The sequence below is a fragment of the Martes martes genome (genome assembly GCF_963455335.1).
Source record: "Martes martes genome assembly, chromosome: 18".
Classification (NCBI taxonomy): domain Eukaryota; kingdom Metazoa; phylum Chordata; class Mammalia; order Carnivora; family Mustelidae; genus Martes; species Martes martes.
In genome coordinates, this window is record NC_137906.1 from 22,258,144 (window position 1) to 22,275,700 (window position 17,557).

General features: G+C 46.3%; 1 protein-coding gene across 2 annotated transcripts in view; it reads left to right on the top strand.

Annotated features, from left to right (window-relative positions):
• The first annotated feature begins 1,107 nt into the window (after positions 1 to 1,107).
• The window catches only part of XPO6 (exportin 6), a 101,357-nt gene continuing 84,907 nt past the window's right edge, over positions 1,108 to 17,557 (top strand). For both annotated transcript variants that reach the window (XM_080829978.1, XM_080829979.1), the window contains exon 1: positions 1,108 to 1,240. In XM_080829978.1, coding sequence (XP_080686104.1) covers positions 1,238 to 1,240 — 3 coding nt within the window. In that variant the 5' untranslated portion in view covers positions 1,108 to 1,237. The remainder of the gene's footprint in view (positions 1,241 to 17,557) is intronic.

Consider the following 17,557-nt stretch of genomic DNA (forward strand, 5'->3'; position numbering starts at 1 on the left):
CGGCAGCCGCCTCTTACTGCTCCTTCGGCTTTGATCACCCTTTTCATTATTGACTTTATTCTTCGGGTGTCAGTTTACATTTCCATGCCTCCCTTGCATTTTCTGTCTTAGCCCGCTGCTAGTTTGTTGCGTTCACAACATTCACTCCTCCTTTCTTACGGTTAATTTATTCATTTGCCCTCGTTGCTTCTGGCCTCCTCGAGTGCGGGGTCTACAGCAGGCTTGCTGACTGCACCAGTCCTAGCGCCTGGGCCATAGCAGGGCTAAAGTGTGCGTGAACTGAAGGACTGTAGGCTCCACGAGGGCAGAGGCTGTGGGCCACGGACTTCCCGGCCCGGAGCCTGGCGCGTAGAAGACGCTCCCTAAAGACCTGCGGAATGAATGGGCTACCGAAGCGAAAGGGAAACCGCCCCTTTACTAAGATGGCAGACCCGGGCCCTTTACCAACATGGCCGCCGGCCCGCGTGGATGGGCGGCAGGGCGGGGCGGGGCCGGGAGGGGGCGGGGCCAGGAGGGAGCCGTCAGGTGCGGCCCCGCCCCGCCCCTCCATCCCCCCCTCCCCGCTCGATTCCGGATTGGTCCGGTTCCAGCGCCGCAGCCCGGCGGCCGCGCCGTGGGGCCGCGCCGGGCGCTCGCCACTTCCGGCGCGTTGGGGCTGTTGGTCGGGGGCGGCCGCGCGGCGCGAGCGGGTGGCTCCGGGGCGGGCGCGCGCAGGGATGCTCCGGGGGGCGGTGGCGACGGCCGTGTGGGCTGAGGCGGCGAGGACAGCGCGGGCCCCCGGGCCTCTTCCCTGAGCCGGCCGCCCGGGCTGCGCCGCCGAGGCCCCTTCAGCCTCCGCCCCTTCAGCCTCCGGGCCGGGCCCGCAGCCGCTTCTGAACGCGGAGGCCGGGAGCCCCTGCCTGGGCCTGGAGCCTCCCCTCGGGGGTCGGGCCCGGGCGGGGGGCCCCCCGAGCCGCTGCCCTCCTCACCGGCTTCCGAGCCCCATTTCCTGCTTTTTCAGTTTCCTTGGGGAGGGGCGGGTGGTTCTAGATGAATTGTTCAGGGGGTCTCCGATGAGGCGGGCCGGGGGGCTGCGCTCTTTTTAGAGGGTCCCCGCGGGGCCCGGGTGGGGCAGCGGTTGTCTTTGCATGGGCGGGGGACTTCCCGAGCCTGCCGGGACCATGACCTGAACTGTGCGAGCGGGACGTGTCCGAAGCTCGAGAGCCAGCTCACCTGAGCCGCCCCTCCCCCGGCCAGCATGGTAAGTGGGGTCCGAGCCCCTTTCCCTCCCCAGCGCCGGGTCTGAGGGGTGGAAGCGGGCCCCGGGACTGCTGAGCCATCGCTTCTCCCCGGGGCGGGGAGAGGCGCGTGCCGAGCCCAGCAGTGACACATGCGTGCAGGCTTTGCAGCCCGGGCTCGGCGCTCCCATCCCCCCAGGGACGTCTCAGGACTGGGAGGGACCTGGAAGCGCAGCAGGCACTACCCTGGCATCTGGGGTTTGCCTCCCTTATAATGTAGCCTATTTGACTGGAGCTATCGTGTATTTTGAGGGCTTACTATGTGCCTGGGCCTGTGCTGAGTAATTGACATGTGTTACTTGATGAGTTCAGTAGCTCTCTCCTGAAATGGGGAGACTGAGGCACTGAGCAACTAGTTACTTAGCTCAAGGTCACTCTTAAGTGACAGTGGCACAATTTGAACTTGGCCCTTTGACTTCAGAGCTTCTGTTAGCTGTAACACACAGGGTTGGATGGCGTTTTGCAGTGGGTTTATATAGAAGGAAACAGGGTTTGTGATTTGCAGAGGTAGCCTATCCAGGTAATAGCAAAGTCAGAATGGGGGTGTTCTTTTGACACCCAGCATGCTGTTGTTTCTGCTTCTGGCCCGGGCCTTTTTCCCTGGTAGTCCCTGGAAAGCTCTTCATTCTTCCAGATCCAGCTCAGAAGCCACCTCTTCTGAAGATCCTTTCCACGTTTTTCAGACCCAGAGACACTCTCAGCACTCCCTTCGATTTGTGTACTCACTGTCCTGTTATAATCGTTCCTGAGCCTTATCTCTCCACAGCAGTGGATTCAGTGCCCTCCAAGATGAAATTGTCTGAACCTTTATCTGCCCCGACTCCTGGTACATAGTAAGCCGGTGGGGGAGCGCTTGAGTGCTCAGGCTGTGTTTGAGCACCTCCAGTGAAGGAAGTGTTAAGGTTGTCCATTTTACTCCTGTTAGGGACTTAGTAGAGAAAGGGACATAATGACATCTGTGATGTAGATATTCAGGCCAGTGGGACTTTTTAAAACATTCAAGGGCCTGTGGGTGTTGTGTTGGGTTCTGGGCATAGAAAGAAGACCTCAGTCATGGCCCTTGTCTTCACGGGGCTTACAACCAGTGGGGTAAAATACACCATGAATGCTGAGCAGCCCTGTGTAGTAGATACTGTATGTAGTGTAGTGGCAGATAGGTTAAGCTCTCTGAGGCCCAGTTTTCTCATCTGTAAAATATGATGGTAGGAATTCCTTAATGAATAATCCGGAGGTATGAGATAGAACACTGAGTGAGCGATGAAGGTTGTGCTCAGTATTCCTTTCTTCATTGATTCTTTCAGTTAATTTTCTGGTTTTTCTTTTTAAGTTGTAAAATACATAGAACATAAAAAGTACCATTTTAACCATTTTTATGCTTTACAGTTCAGTAAGCATTAAGTACAGCTGACCCTTGAACAACGTGGGGGTCATGGCCGCTGCCCCCCATGATGTGGAAAGTCATCTATAATTTTGACTCCCCCAAAACTTTTATTGTTAGTCTCCTGTTGACCAGAAGCCTTACTGATAACGTTACCTGTCGATTAATATTTATTTTGTATGTTATATGTATTCTATACTGTATTTTTAACAAAGTAAGCTAGAGGAAATAATATCACTAAAAAATCACAGGAGAAAATGCATTCACAGTGCTGTGCTGTTTTTATTGGGAAAAAAAAAAATCCATGTGTAAGTGGCCCGTGTAGTTCAAAGCCATGTTGTTCAAGGGTCACACTGTACTTTTACATTGTGGTGAATGTACATCCCCACATCCCCAGAACTTTTTTCATCTTGTAAAACTGAAGCTGTACCCATGGAGCAGTAACTTCATTCCCTTGTTCCTCATCCCCTGCGACCACGCTCTGTTTTCTGTCTCTGGGAATTTCACTACTCTAGGTATCTCACAGAAGCGGAATCATACAGTATTGGGTCTTTTGTGACTGGCTTCACTCAGCATGATGTCCGGGAAGTTCACCCATGTTGTGGCATGTGTCAGATTTCCTTCATTTTAAACACTAAATAATGTTCTGTTGTGAGTACATACCACATTTATCCATTCACCTGTTGATGGACACCTGGGTTCCTTCCACCTTTTTGGCTGTTTTGAGTGATGCTGCCTAGAACAGGGGTGTAGAAATCTTTCCTTGAATTTTAAGTTGCCACTGGACACCAGGCTCTAGGGAATGTCTAGACAGGCAGACAAGCTCCTCCCTTCAGGGAGCTTGCCAGGAATGGTGGTTTAGGACCCCTGGGCAGAATCTTGCCAGCTCTTGACTAAGCTAGCCAGGCATCCTTGCATTCAGAATTCATTTTAATTGGCAATCAGAACATTGTGAAAATGGCCACTTCTGAGCAATTGTTGTAAAGTAGTTGACTTCATGATTACAATGTACATTTTTTCCTGGGGCTAAGTTTTGAGTCAAGGTTTTTGTAAGCTAGACCTCACATACTTAAGCAGGCAAGGGGTGGCCACAGTGGCTGTGACCAGATTAGGACCTTCTAATCACATCCTCTCTTCATCACTGACACCGGGGGTTCATATCCTGTAGGTATCCAAGGGTCAGGGGTGTGGGTGGGGCAGGCCTTGTCACCAGAATTCGAGGAAATCGTTGCCTGGTGTGTGTCTTACAGGAGGAGGAGCTTTTTCCCCTGGGATCACATCTCTTGCTTTATTCCAGGAACTTTTTTGCCTTTTTATTTCTTACTTAACATTTTTACTTTTAGGAGTAATAGTTGACACATGTTTGAGCCTCTCCCCCCGCTTTTTTTTTTTTTTTAAGATTTTATTTATTTACTTGACAGATCACAAGTAGGCAGAGAGGCAGGCAGAGAGAGAGAGAGGACGAAGCAGGCTCCCCACTGAGCAGAGAGCTCGATGCGGGACTTGATCCCAGGACCCTGGGATCGTGACCTGAGCCGAAGGCAGAGGCTTTAACCCACTGAGCCAACGAGGCGCCCCAACCCCCACTTTTTTTAAAAAGAGATTTTATTCATTTACTTGAGAGACATTCGTGTAAGAGCGCCTGTACAAGCAGGGTGGAGGGGTGAAGGGAGAGGGAGAAGCAGACTCCCCACTGAGCGGGGAGCCCGGTGCAGGGTTCTATCCCAGGACCCCCGAGAACCTGACCTGAGCCGAAGGCAGACGTTACCAACTGAGCCAGCCAGGCGCCCCTGTTTGAGCCTTTTTCATGTCTTTGTAAAACTTCAATCCTGATGAGATGAAAATAGTATAATACGATAAGAACACCATTTATTACGTATCTGCTGTAAGCTAGCTATCATTTTTCTTGTAGTCAGTCAGTCTGGTGTGGTTAATGAGACCACCCTGCTAGGTTACATTCTTGCCAGTTTTACCAGAGGGGCTGAGGACAAAGGAACTGTAGGATACCTGGGTGGAGCCGGCATCTGGACCAAGGCACTCTACTGCAAAGCCTGCGCTTTTTGGCAGGACAGATCTTCCTCCATTTACAGTGGGGTTATGTCCCGATAAACCCCTTGTAAGCTGAAAATACTGTACTGTCAGTCAAAATGCATTTACTACACCTGACCTGCCGAACATCAGAGCTTGGCCTCGCCTCCCTTCGATGTGTTTAGAACATGTAAGCATACAAGGGATGGCTTGTTGGGCAGAACCATCTAACACAAAGCCTGTTTTATATTAGAGTGTTGAATATCTCATGTCACTTATTGAATATGGTACTGAAGGCGAAGGACAGAATGGTTGTGGCTGTATCGGTTGTTGACCCTGGTGATCGTAGGCTGACTGCGAGCTGCAGCCAGCTGCCATTGCCCAGCATCTCGAGAGAATTTTGTACTGCATGTCACTGGCCCAGGGATAGATCCAAAGTCAAAATTCCAAGTATGGTTTCTACTGATTGTGAATTGCATTTGCAGCCTCCTAAAGTCGAACCATTTGTAACTTGGGGCCTGTCCGTCCGCACATGCGCGGGTCTCACACGGAAGATCATGGAAGATCATTGGAACGCCATCCGGATATATTTTGTTTGGTTCTGAGGTAGATGGTGATGGGGGCTGGTTAAGTGTCTGACTTAGGCTAGAGTCCTGATCTCAGGGTCCTGGGACTGAGCACTGCGTCTGGCTCCCTCCTCAGTGGGGAGTCTGCTTGTCCCTTTCCCTCTGCTCCTCCCCGCTGCTCGTTCTCTCTCTCAGCTAAATAAATAAAAATCGTAAGAACAAAAAAATTTGTAGTGTAGTCCAGAATTACTGTGACAACTATACTGTAAGTACATTTGATTAAGTCATTGGGTTTTGTTGAATTCCCATGAGTTCCTAAGTGATACAATATCTTAGAGGTTCCCACTACTTCTCTGAAAAGTTGTTACCTAATACCGAGTGAGTTGTTGGTTATTATGGAAATTGTGTGCAAAACCGAGTTCTTGCTTAAATTAGTGTTTCTCTAGTTGCTTAGAAAATTGCTTTAGTTACAAAGACTTAAGTTTGAATGTCCCCTTCCGTGGCATTCCCGTAACGAGTGGTGAGTGGTCCCTATAATGGAGGCAAAATCAGACTTTAGATTCGGCCACTCAGGTAGCGTGTCATCCACTTGCTCATCAGTGTTGTTCCATGGTCCCCCCATGCGCGGGAGGTATGAAGAAGCCGTGGTGGTGTGGGGAGATGCTAGGGAAAGGGTCCGCGGTCTTCCGAGGTTCTGTAGGCAGTTGCGTAATTAGAGCTAGGTTGGGAGGCAGGTTCGGTAATCAAGAAATGACTTTAATAGCTTTTGAGAAAATTAGACGTGACCTGGTTCAAATGATGGAATTACTTTACTGGTAAAGTAAATGAAAACACAGTCTGTAATGTACAGAGCTTTTTAATGCCTCAGTTTATTCATTCGTGAAATAATTGATTGATTTCCTATGTCAAGCTTATAATCTTAGGTACTCTGGATACAATATAATAATACAATAGTTAATAGTTATAGCGTTTAGAGTATGCCCTATATTTTACATACGTTAACTCCTTGACTCTTCCAGACAATGCCAGGAGGTAGAGGCTATTTTTATTTCTCATTTAATGGATGAGAATATCCAGGGCCCTTCCACACTGCAGCTGAGTGATGAAGTTGGGGTTCAAACCCAGGCAGTCTGGCTCAAGAGTCAGAGCACAGTGAGAGCTTTTCATTGTTACACTTTGACCCCAAGGGGGTTAGTAGCTCCTGGCCTCCAGGAGTCATTTTCGTGAGGCAGATGGGACTGTATTCCAGCCATTGCAAGAGGCCGTGGTGACGGTGAGAGTGGAAGAATGCGTGGGTACAAAGGTTGCCCATCTGAGGGGGACTCGCTGAGGAGAGGTGCCAGGGAAGCTCTCCCAGGAGGCATATTTGAGTCTTGAAGGGTTAGGAAAAGTTTGCAGGTAGTTGCACAGATCAGGTATGCACTGGTAAGATAACAAAATCGCAGGTGGCAAGGGAAAGTGAAGGAATTAACGTTTGTTGAGTGCTGAGGACTTTCTCAGGGGCTGGGTACTTGCAGGATCCAAACATGGCATGTCTTCTCATGGTAAATACCTTTCTTTACTCCTCCTACCCAGGTCAGCTATTGCCCCATTTCTTTGTTCCCCTTTGCAGTAGAACTCCAGGGGAGAGCGCTCCCTGACTGCGGCCTTCCATTCTCTCTAGCTTGCAGTCAAGGTCCCTCCCTCTGCGGGCGCTACAGCGGTAGTTCTCAGGTCCTCCCTGGAGCCTCTGCTCCCACTCCTTCACACCCTGCTTTACTTCTGTTTGTAGCATTGACCTTGCTTATTTATTTATTTCTAGTAAGCTTGATGTTCAGCGTGGGGCTTGAACCCATGACCTTGAGATCTAGAATTGCGTGCTCTACTGAATGAGCCAGCCAGGCGCCCTGTGTAACATTTACCATTTTATTTATTTTTTAAAAATATTTATTTGACAGAAAGAAATAGAGAGGGAACACAAGCAGGGGGAGTGGGAGAGAGAGAAGCAGTCTTCCCACAGAACAGGGAGCCCGATGCAGAGCTCGATCCCAGGCCTGGGATCATGACCTGAGCTGAAGGCAGACACTTAACAACTGAGCCACCCAGGCGCCCCATCTATTTTTATTTTTTAAAATTTATTATTAAATTACTTATCAAATTATTTATTTATTTATTTATTTATTAAGATTTTATTTACTTATTTGACAGACAGAGAACACAAGTAGGCAGAGAGGTAGGCAGAGAGAGAGGAGGAAGCAGGCTCCCCACTGAGCAGAGAACCCCATTTGGGGCTCCATCCCAGGACCCTGGGACCATGACCTGAGCCAAAGGCAGAGGCTTTAACTGACTGAACCACCCAGGCACCCCTATTTATTTTATTATTATTATTGTTTTAAATTTTTTTTTAAGATTTTATTTATTTGACAGAGATCACAAGTAGGCAGAGAGGCAGACACAGAGAGAGAGAGAGAGAGAGAGAGAGGGAAGCAGGCTCCCCGCTGAGCAGAGAGCCCGATGCGGGGCTCAATCCCAGGACCCTGAGATCATGACCCGAGCCGAAGGTAGCGGCTTAACCCACTGAGCCACCCAGGCGCCCCTATTTATTTTATTTTTAAAAAATATTTTATTTATTCACTTAAGAAAGCAGAGGCAGAGGGAGAAGCAGACTCCCCGCTGAGCTGCGAGCCCAATGTGGGGCTCCATCCCAGGGATCATGACCTGAGCCGTGCAGGCCCCCTCACAACAGACTCTGACCAGGCCATTTGGTTAGAAAGAATTTCTCAAAACGCAATACCCCAGAACCAACTGTGAAATTTTAAAAACCCAGTCACAAATTAGTTGCTGCAATTAGGGCCCTATGGCCAGATTTTCACGTGATTTGTCCGGTGCTGGCAGTGTCGCCGGGGCTGCCCATGTCTCACTGGACTAAGGCTACGTGGTGGTCCGGCAGGCCTCCGCCGTTCCTTGAAGAGGCAGCTTCGCCCTGTAGGACTTCTTTTTCGAGTACCCAGGTCATCACATCTTCACCCTGCACGCTGCCCTTCAGGCCTGGTTGCCAGCCCCACAGGCCCGCAGGCTCCTGCCACCCTCCTAAAATTTATTATTATTTTTTAAAGATTTTATTTATTTATTTGACAGAGAGAGAGCGCGAGAGGGAACACAAGCAGGGGGAGTGAGAGAGTGAGAAGTAGGCCTCCCGCCGAGCAGGGAGCCCGATGTGAGGCTTGATCCCAGGACCCTGGGATCATGGCTTGAGCCACAGGCAGCTGCCTAACAACTGAGCCACTCAGGTGCCCTGCATTTACCATTTTTAAACATTTTATAAACATTTTTAAACATTTTAACGTTATTTATGAGTTTTTTTTGTTACCTCCTCCTGCTAAAATATTGACTCCCTAGAGCTTGGGATCTTCACTTTGTTCATTGATGTGTCCCAAGAGCCTGGAACGGTTTCTGGCATGGGAGACAGTTACATTGGGGTGGGAATGCCAAGGAGGTCTTGAGTGCTCACGGGGCCTTTAGAGCATGGGAGTCAGTGAGGCTCCCTGTGATGAACAGAACTTGCAGAGACAGGGTATTTCAGAAGAGGAGGCTGTAACTAACTGTGTAGTGTTCAAACCATTGGATAGACTGGTTTGGCTGTGGTGGTTTTTGTCAAGTAGTAGTTGGAGAGAAGTTCCATAGAGGCGGTTTATGGCTAGATCATGGAGGGCTTTCGATACTACTCTCAGGAGTTTGGCTTTGTGTTTTCCGTGAAGGAGAAGGAATCCATCTGCCGTGCAGGGTTAGATCAGTGTGGGAAACCGGATATGATACCTTGCATGTCTGGATGTGACAAAGGTCGGTTCTTGGGTGTGGAATTAGGGTGAGGAGGACTTGGACAAGAGAGTTTTCACTGCTTGAAAAACTGATTCTAGCATCAAGGGATAAAGGAAAGGGAAAGGTCAAGCTGAGTTTGGCGGCCTCTAACCGGGTGGCTGGGGATAGTGGGGGTTTTACTTAATGGGTGATTTGGATTTGGTGGGAATGGAGATGACAGGTAAAGAAACTGACAAGAAGATGACAGGAGACTTGGCTCTGTGGGGAGATGGGCAGCTCCTGCTGTGTTGAGATGCAGGTGGTTGGCGTTGGGCAGGACAAGGGTCTCGACGATGTTACGAAAGTGGATTGTCGGTAAATGTGTCCAAGTCAAGGAAGATGTGACAGTACAGGCTGGGGTGAAGAGGGAGGGGGCTCCTGAGCTTGTAGCTGTTGCTCTCGGCCTGCACTTTTTACAGCCCATTGTATACTGACCTTCTGTCTTCACTTTTCCAGATCACCTCTAACTTCTGTGTGCTGAAGCCAATATAAAGGGCCTCTTTTCAGTCCTTATGCTGACTTTTCCTTTTGGCCCGTGGCAACCACTGGACTTTTTCTTGGCTCCCATGATATTACTGCCTTGGTTCAGTCTCCCTTGGTCTTTCTCATGGCTTCAGTTAGGACCTGTGTGTCCCGGAGAACTCAGCCTTACTCTCCTGCCATTGGTATCCACCTGTGTCCTGCAGTCATCAGATTAAACATGTCTAAAACCAAATCCATCATCTTTCCCTCAGGTTAGTGCCTGCCCCCCCCCCCCCCCCCCCGCCCATGCCCCAGTTCTGTTGATGACTTTATTCACGGACACTCAAGTGGTAAACCTGAGTCATCTTTAACTTCCTCTTCACTTTTAGTCCCCTTCTTGTAGACCTGTGGATGCTCTCCTGACTTGTGTTCTGACCCCAGCCTTTCTTTCCATTCCGTCCACTTTGGTCAGGCCACGTCTCTTTTTTTTTTTTCACTCGGAGTGTCTTGACAGCTTCCAGGTTCTCGCCCAGCAGTTCATCGTCTGTATTCCTGCCCGAGCCACCTTGTGGAGCTCAGATGGGAGCCTGCACTTTGACCCCAGATCATTCAGAGCAGAGGGCCCCCTTTGTTAGAGACCGAGTTTGTTTGTTTTGTTGTTGTTGTTCTGAGAGAGAATTGAATGAGAGGGAGGGAGGGAGGGTAGGGAGGAGGGGCAGAGGGAGAAGCAGAGAGAGAATCCTAAGCCCAGCGGGAAGATGGGCTTTATCTCCTGACCTGAGCTGAAATCAGGAGTCGGATGCTTAACCTACTGAGCTGCCCAGACTCCCCAAAGACCAAGTTTTTATCACTGCAGCATGATGGAAAGCACTTGGGCCTTGGATTTTTCAGTTTTACTTTTAGTCCTCTCATTACGGATTGAAGATGATTTATTAAATGCTTAAGGTGATTGATTTGGATGTCTTTGAAACACTTCCCAGATTGTACCTGTTCTCTAGCCACAACAAACCACCTGTCATTGCCAGAACACTGAGTACACTTCATACTTCTCTTTGCTCAGTGCTGTTCCCTCTGCTCTGCTGTCCTTTTCTGTTTTGCAGGTGAGACCTTCCCTACCATTTCAAGGTCACCCTAAACACCGTCTCTTTGAGGCCTTCCAGCTAGTAGTTTAACAGTTACCATCTTTTATTAGAGTTAGGTTTTTTCCTTTGGCTTTTATTATTTTGATGTATTTGTTATTGCTATATAGAAATTATAAGACTACATTCTTCTAGTAAGTGTCAAACAGTTCAGAAGTTTGAAGAGCACAGTATAAGACTCTTCAAATCCTCTGGTCGCTCTTTAGTCCCACTCCAAGCCTGCGGGTGGGGAGGATTAGTTCTTTGTCTTTAGGAGTCCATATCAGGGTGAGTCTTCGGCCTCTGCATTTCCAGTACCTCTTAAGCATTCTGCACCGAGTGAGGCAGTCAAAAGAGGCAGGGTTGAAAAAAAAAATCCTGGAAGGTCAAGGTGGGCCCTAGACTTTAGTAAATGACAATGGCAGTATTTGGAGAGTGTGGTAAGATTGAAATAGAGTATGAATATAGTGAGCACTGTCTTTTTCCAAAACCCATGCAGGCCAGCAAGCTCTGATAAGGGCATTTTTCTTCTGGGCAAGTAGACAGGATGGGGAGGGGTGGGGGGGGAATGAGGGTGGTGGTGATGGTGGTGGTTTATGGGGCTGGGGGCACTGGACAGGCAAACAGGGAAAGTTGTTACAAGAAATGCTGTGTAGATGTGTACTTAGGGGGAGGCTCCAGACAGTAATTGCTTCTGGGAGAACTGCTGGGGCACAGTTGGGGTGTGGTGTGGTGAGGGAAGGGGTTGTGGATACTGAGGAAACTCCCAGTGTAGAGAGAAGTGAGGGAGGTGCAGGAGGCTGATGGGAAAGGAAGGAAGCTGGGGGTCAGAGGGAGCAGAAGGTCTGCGTGTTTCATAATTACACTCAGCGCTAGTCATTGTTGAGGGGCCCTCGTGTACACTGTGCATGGTACCTCATTCAGTTTAATGGCAGCCCGGCAAGATAGGTCTTACCTGTCCCCATTGTACTTTTGGGAAGATGAGGACACTGAAGGTCAGGGAGGGCAATGTAAGTAACTTGACCAAAATTACACAGCAAGTTGGTAGAGATGGGATTCAGACTCAAGGTTCTAACTCCACAGCCCATGTTTTTTCTGTATGAGTAGGTTTCTCCTTAAGCCAGTGCACATTTACACAGGCATATTCACTTGAAATAGCCCAACTGGGTGTACTGTCCCAGGAAAAATAGTACATCTAGTCCTCTAACCGTAAAACCTGTAAAACTGCCTTCCTAACAGAAAGGGCAGGATGGTAGAAGTTTGCTGATAACAGAGAAGCTAGGTGTCTGCATATCTTCTAATGCGATAGGAATAGGAAAAGCATGATGGTTGAGGGCACGGTGGTAGCTGGACCACATTACAGGACGTCAGCAGTGAGGAGGGTGGCTTGACTTTCTGCAGTTGAGTTCAGCGAAGCCCATTAGGTCTAGCAGGTGCAGTAGCTCAGGTACCTCACAGAGCCTGTGGCTGTTTTATACAAACATCATGGTGAAAAAGATCTCTGGTCTCAGACTCCCTGGAAAGGTAAAGATATTTTGTGAGCTGAATGCAGCTGGGGGAAAAAAAAATCATTGGTTTCTAAATTGGCTTGTAAGCAGACCTGGGAAGATGCCTTTATTTATTTAGAAAAGAGTAATAACTGGATAATTTTTACAAAAACGACATGTGCTTATTAAAAACAAAGTAGTATTAAAAGGTGCCAAGAACGTTGGCAAAAAAAGAAGTTACCCCAAATCCTACCAGCCTGAACTACGATTAACCTTACATAAACATCCATATGTTTTTGTATGTATGTATCTATCTGGATAAATGAGATGGAGTCCTAAAATATGTACTTTCATTTAAAAAGTGATCATTCTAATTTTTGGGATCATGTTCGTTTTAAAGTGAATGAAAAATCAATTTACTATTACTTGCCTTTTTTAACAAAGTGTATACTTTTTGAAATACTTAAATACAGAAAGTTGCAAAAGGAGTATTATGAGTCCCCAGTGGTGACATCTTTAATAGCTGTGTCCAGTGTCAAAACCAGGAAATTGACGTTGGTCCGTGTCAGTTATTGACTCTAGACCCCATTTAGTTTTCATCTGTTTTAACCTACAGTCACTTGTATTATGATTCTGTGCAGTTTAGTCCATGTGTTGATTTGTGTAACTACCACCTCAGTCAAGGTACAGAGCAGTCCCATCAGCACAGAACTCCCTCAAGCCTAATGCTCTTTGTGTTCTAGCCCCACACCCTCTCTCCTAGCATCCACTTGTTTCTCTGTGTATAGTTTTGGCATTTTATGAATGGTGTATAACTGGAGTCAGTATGTAACCTTTTGAGATGGACTCTTTTTACTAAGCATAGTGCCTTTGAGGTCTCTTGAATTTAATAGCAAAAAAAGAAAACAAGTGAAACGAAGAAAGGAATTGTCAAATTTCAAATGAATCTTTGCTTCAGTAATCATTAGCTCTTGATAAATCCCCGTAGCTTAAGGAAAAAGATTATGAAAGTTATTAAGAAGATGGCATCATTTTTATTTTATTTACTTATTTTTAAGTAAGTTTTATGGCCAATGTGAGGCTTGAACTCATGACCCCAAGATCAAGAGTTGTGTTTTCTACTGACTGAATCAGCCCAGTGCTCCAAGAAGATGGCATCATTTTTAATAAATATATTCCATGTTTCAGTTCTAGGCAGTATCAGTGAACTTAATAACAGGAAAAATAAGAACATTTGGACTCCTTCTATTTCCCTCTTCTCATTCTTGGTTGTTATTTTACTTTGTCAGGGTCTTTAGAGCATTTATAGTATGTTCCATGACCATAACCAGTATTTAGTCTTTGTTTTATATTTTATTTTATTTTTTTTAAGATTTTATTTATTTACTTGACAGAGAGAGATCACAAGTAGGCAGAGAGGTGGACAGAGAGAGAGGGGGAAGCAGGCTCCCTGCTGAGCAGAGAACCTGTTGCCGGGCTTGATCCTAGGACCCTGGGATCATGACCTGAATTGAAGGCAGAGGCTGTAACCCACTGAGCCACCCAGGCTCCCCTTTGTTTTATATTTTAAAGGATTCAGTGTTCCCCATTGGTTCTTTTAACTGGGGTTCATATCTGAAGTCTTTAATTCATCTTCCTGCTGACTAGATTTTATTATCACTTATTTGGTGAATCAGGAATGCCTGCTTTTATGCTTGAAGGACATCTTGGCTAGGTATAAAATTCTGGGTTTGCATTCTCTCTTGCAGATCCTTGGACATTGTTCCACCATTTGGGATTGAGCATTTTGTTGACCCTTTTAATCTATTCAACATTGATTAGCTGATAATTTTGGGGGAAGATTTTATTTATTTATTTGTTTGTTTGTTTGTTTGTTGGTCAGAGAAAGGAGAGGGAGCACAAGCGGGGCGAACAGCAGGCAGAGGGAGAAGTAGGCCTCCTGCTGAGCAAGGAGCCCATTGCAGGGCTTGATCACAAAGGCAGATGCTTAACTGACTGCTCCACCCAGGCATCCCTAATAATGTTTTTCAGAAGAGTTTATGGTTGCTATATTCCTTGAGTTATTTCATGTTTGAGTATGCCTATCTGTTGTTCTCCATAAATGGTAATCCTCAGGGTTTGTGTATTCTTTTCGTAAGCATTTTGTTGATATTTCTCCATTGTTTTCTGCCATCAAATGGTGTTGTGTAGAAAGCATTGTTAGGGGTGCCTGGGTGGCTCAGTGGGTTAAGCGTCTGCCTTCGGCTCAGGTCATGATCTCAGCGTCCTGGGATCGAGCCCCGCATCAGGCTCTCTGCTCTGCAGGGAGCCTGCTTCCCCCCCCCCCCCCCCACCGCCCGCCTGCCTTTCTGCCTACTTGTGATCTCTGTCAAATAAATAAATAAAATCTTAAAAAAAAAAAAAAAAAGAAAAGCATTGTTAGCCTAATTCATATAGTCCCTTTACCCCAGTTAGAGATAGCTTGCCTTTTATATATGGTTGTTAGAAGAAATCTATGTTGCTGAAGTTCAGTAACTCAGTTAGGATATCTTTTAGTGTGGATTTTTTTATTTAGAGATTTATTTATATTTTATTTTATTTTAAACTTTTTTTTTTAAAGGTTTTATTTATTTACTTGGCAGGGAGAGATATCACAAGTACATAGAGAGGCAGGCAGAGGGAGGGGGAAAGCAGGCTTCCTGCTGAGCGGGGAGTCTGATGTGGGGCTCGATCCCAGGACCCTGGGATCATGACCTGAGCTGAAGGCAATGCTTTACCATCTGAGCCACCCAGGAGCCCCAAAAGATTTATTTATATTTTAGAGAGAGAGTGCAAGCAGGGGCAGAGGGAGAGAGAGAGAATCTCAAGCAGACACCCCACTGAGTGTGGAGCTTGACTTGGGGCTTAATCCCATGATCACGAGATCATGACCTGAACTGAAATCAAGAGTTGGATGCTCAACCGACTGAGTCACCTGGGCACCCCAAGTGTGGATTCTTTTTTTGTCATTTTGCCCTAGAACTTGGTATGCCTGCCTTAAGGTATTTAGCTAATTCCCTGATGTTGGCTCTTTTAGATTTCTAGTGTTTGCTGCTAATACTGTAGTAGACATGTTGAATATATCTTTATCCACTTTGTGAAATTGTAGGATAAATTTCTAGAAGAATTGTGGGGCAAACAGTAAGTGTATTTAAAAATTCTGATAGATAGTGCTAGTCCTGTGAAAAGATACCAGTTTCTATTCTCATTGATGCAGTAACTTCCTGTTTCCCTGCCTTCTGGCCGACCATTACAACTTTTTTTAATGTGAAGAGTGAAAATGGCACAACAGGCACATCATATGCAAGCCTTTCTTTAGCTGTCAGTGAAGTGGAACATCTTCTGATCTTTTATTGCCATATGTATTTTTCCCATGTCTATTGACCATTCCTGGTCTTCCGATCTTTGTACATTTTTCTTTTGGGTCAGCCAGCAATTTTTTTTTGTAATGTAATTTGGCTGAATTTTAGAATTGATAAGTTATGTTTGGAATGGCTTGCACATTTGGTTGGTGAATCTTATGCTGCTGATTTTATTCAGAATAAGAACACTAACATTTCCTGTATACTAAAATTTGGACTTGACTAATGTGTTTGTTTTAGTGATGGGACTGTATAACCTTACCATTTTCTAAACTTTTTTCCTGATGATCCATGTGGTTAAGGCTTACATTCTTCCCCACTTGGCTTTGTGTTTGTCATAACATACCATAAAAACAGTTTTAATTGTAAGAAAACGATTCCATTGCCAGAAAGCTGCGGAGCTCACCTTGGTGAAGTGATTTTTTGGTAATCGTCTGTTAACTGGGTTTATGAACCAGAATGTTATTTTAGAATGCTAAAGGATATATGAAGTAATTTCATAAGGGAGTTTACCAGTCATGCATAGTGTGTCTCTGATTTTATTTTCTCCTGAAACTCCCCTGATGGCTGAGAGCGCCTCCACCTGGTTAAAGGAAGGCACCTGTCCTGGGATATAGGTCAGAGCACCTCTGTAAATCTGACATTTCTTGAAACTCTTGGGTTGTACCTTAAACATTTATTGTTTAAAAATCATTATACTTTCTTCCTCTCTTCCGTCCTCCCTACCTGCCCTCCCCAATCTTCAGAAGTGAAATTAAAGACCCAAGCACATATGTTATCTTTGAGGAACACCAGGTGGCCTTCATCTCATTTTACTGTGGGGGTGACCAGTCCATGTTTCCAGACCTTTGTGGACAGACCTACTTGGCTGAGAAGTGCTGAAAAATCCCATCCTGGTGTAATCTTAAAGGAGAGTTCTTATGAAGAGAAGATACTTGAAGGCTTTCAAAGACCTCGAAGAAATATCAGAAAAGATTTTGAGAAAAAGAATACCTTGATAATGAACAGCTCGAAAGTGAAAGGACTTTGAGTGGACCACTTTTATCCGCACATACTCCTTGACATTTACCCCTTGTGGTTTTGGTGATTGCCAGTGACCTTCAAAGCCTTTGATAAATCATTTGTTATTTTAAAAAGGTATTTCTTGCAGTGTCTAGAACAAGTCACTTGGCTAGTGAGTGGGTCCAGCTGACCTCCTAGCTCAGGGCAACCTGGGGGTTTTTTACTCTTCTGGGTTGTGACTTGGGAGTTACAGGAGTCTTCATTACTTTATAGAAGATAATCCCCAAAGAAATTCAACTATTGGAACTGGTGATACAGATGAAAAGATGAGGAAGTTAAAGTTCTTAGTGAGGAAGTAGAAGTCCTGGATAAATTCAAGAATAGAATGTTAAGTTTGGTGTCTTGGATTCACCATGCACTAGGTGTAGAAGGAAAGGAGAGCAGTTCCTAATACTGGAGAAGTGCTGGGCTACTGCAAATATTGCTGATGATGGAGGGAAAGTTGAAAAGACTTTTTAACTTGTGAGGCTCCTGGGTGGCTCACTCAGTAGAGCGTCGGAGTCTTGGTTTTGGCTCAGGTCATGATCTTGTGGTTGTGGGATTAAGCCCTGCGTTGGGCTCTGCGCTCATGTGTAGTCTGCTTCAGGTTCCTTCTCTCTCCCTCTGTCCCTCCCCACTCATGTGCACACTCTCTCAAATGAATATCTTAAAAAAAAGAAAAAGGAAAGACTTGTGGTATGAAGTCTGTGTATGGATATGTGTGTGATTTTTTTTTTTTTTAAGATTTTGTTTATTAGAAAAAGAGCAGGAACAGTAGGGGAGAGGGAAATGTAGGAGAGGGAGAAGCAGACTCCCCACTGAGCAGGCAGCCCAGTGTGGGGCTGGATCCCAGGACTCTGAGATCATGACCTGAGCTGAAGGCAAGACACTTATCCCACTGAGCCACCCAGGCGTCCCTATGTGTGTGATTTGTAATTTGGTAATTCTTTTACCAAAATGGAAAGTTAGGAGGTGGAGGAAGC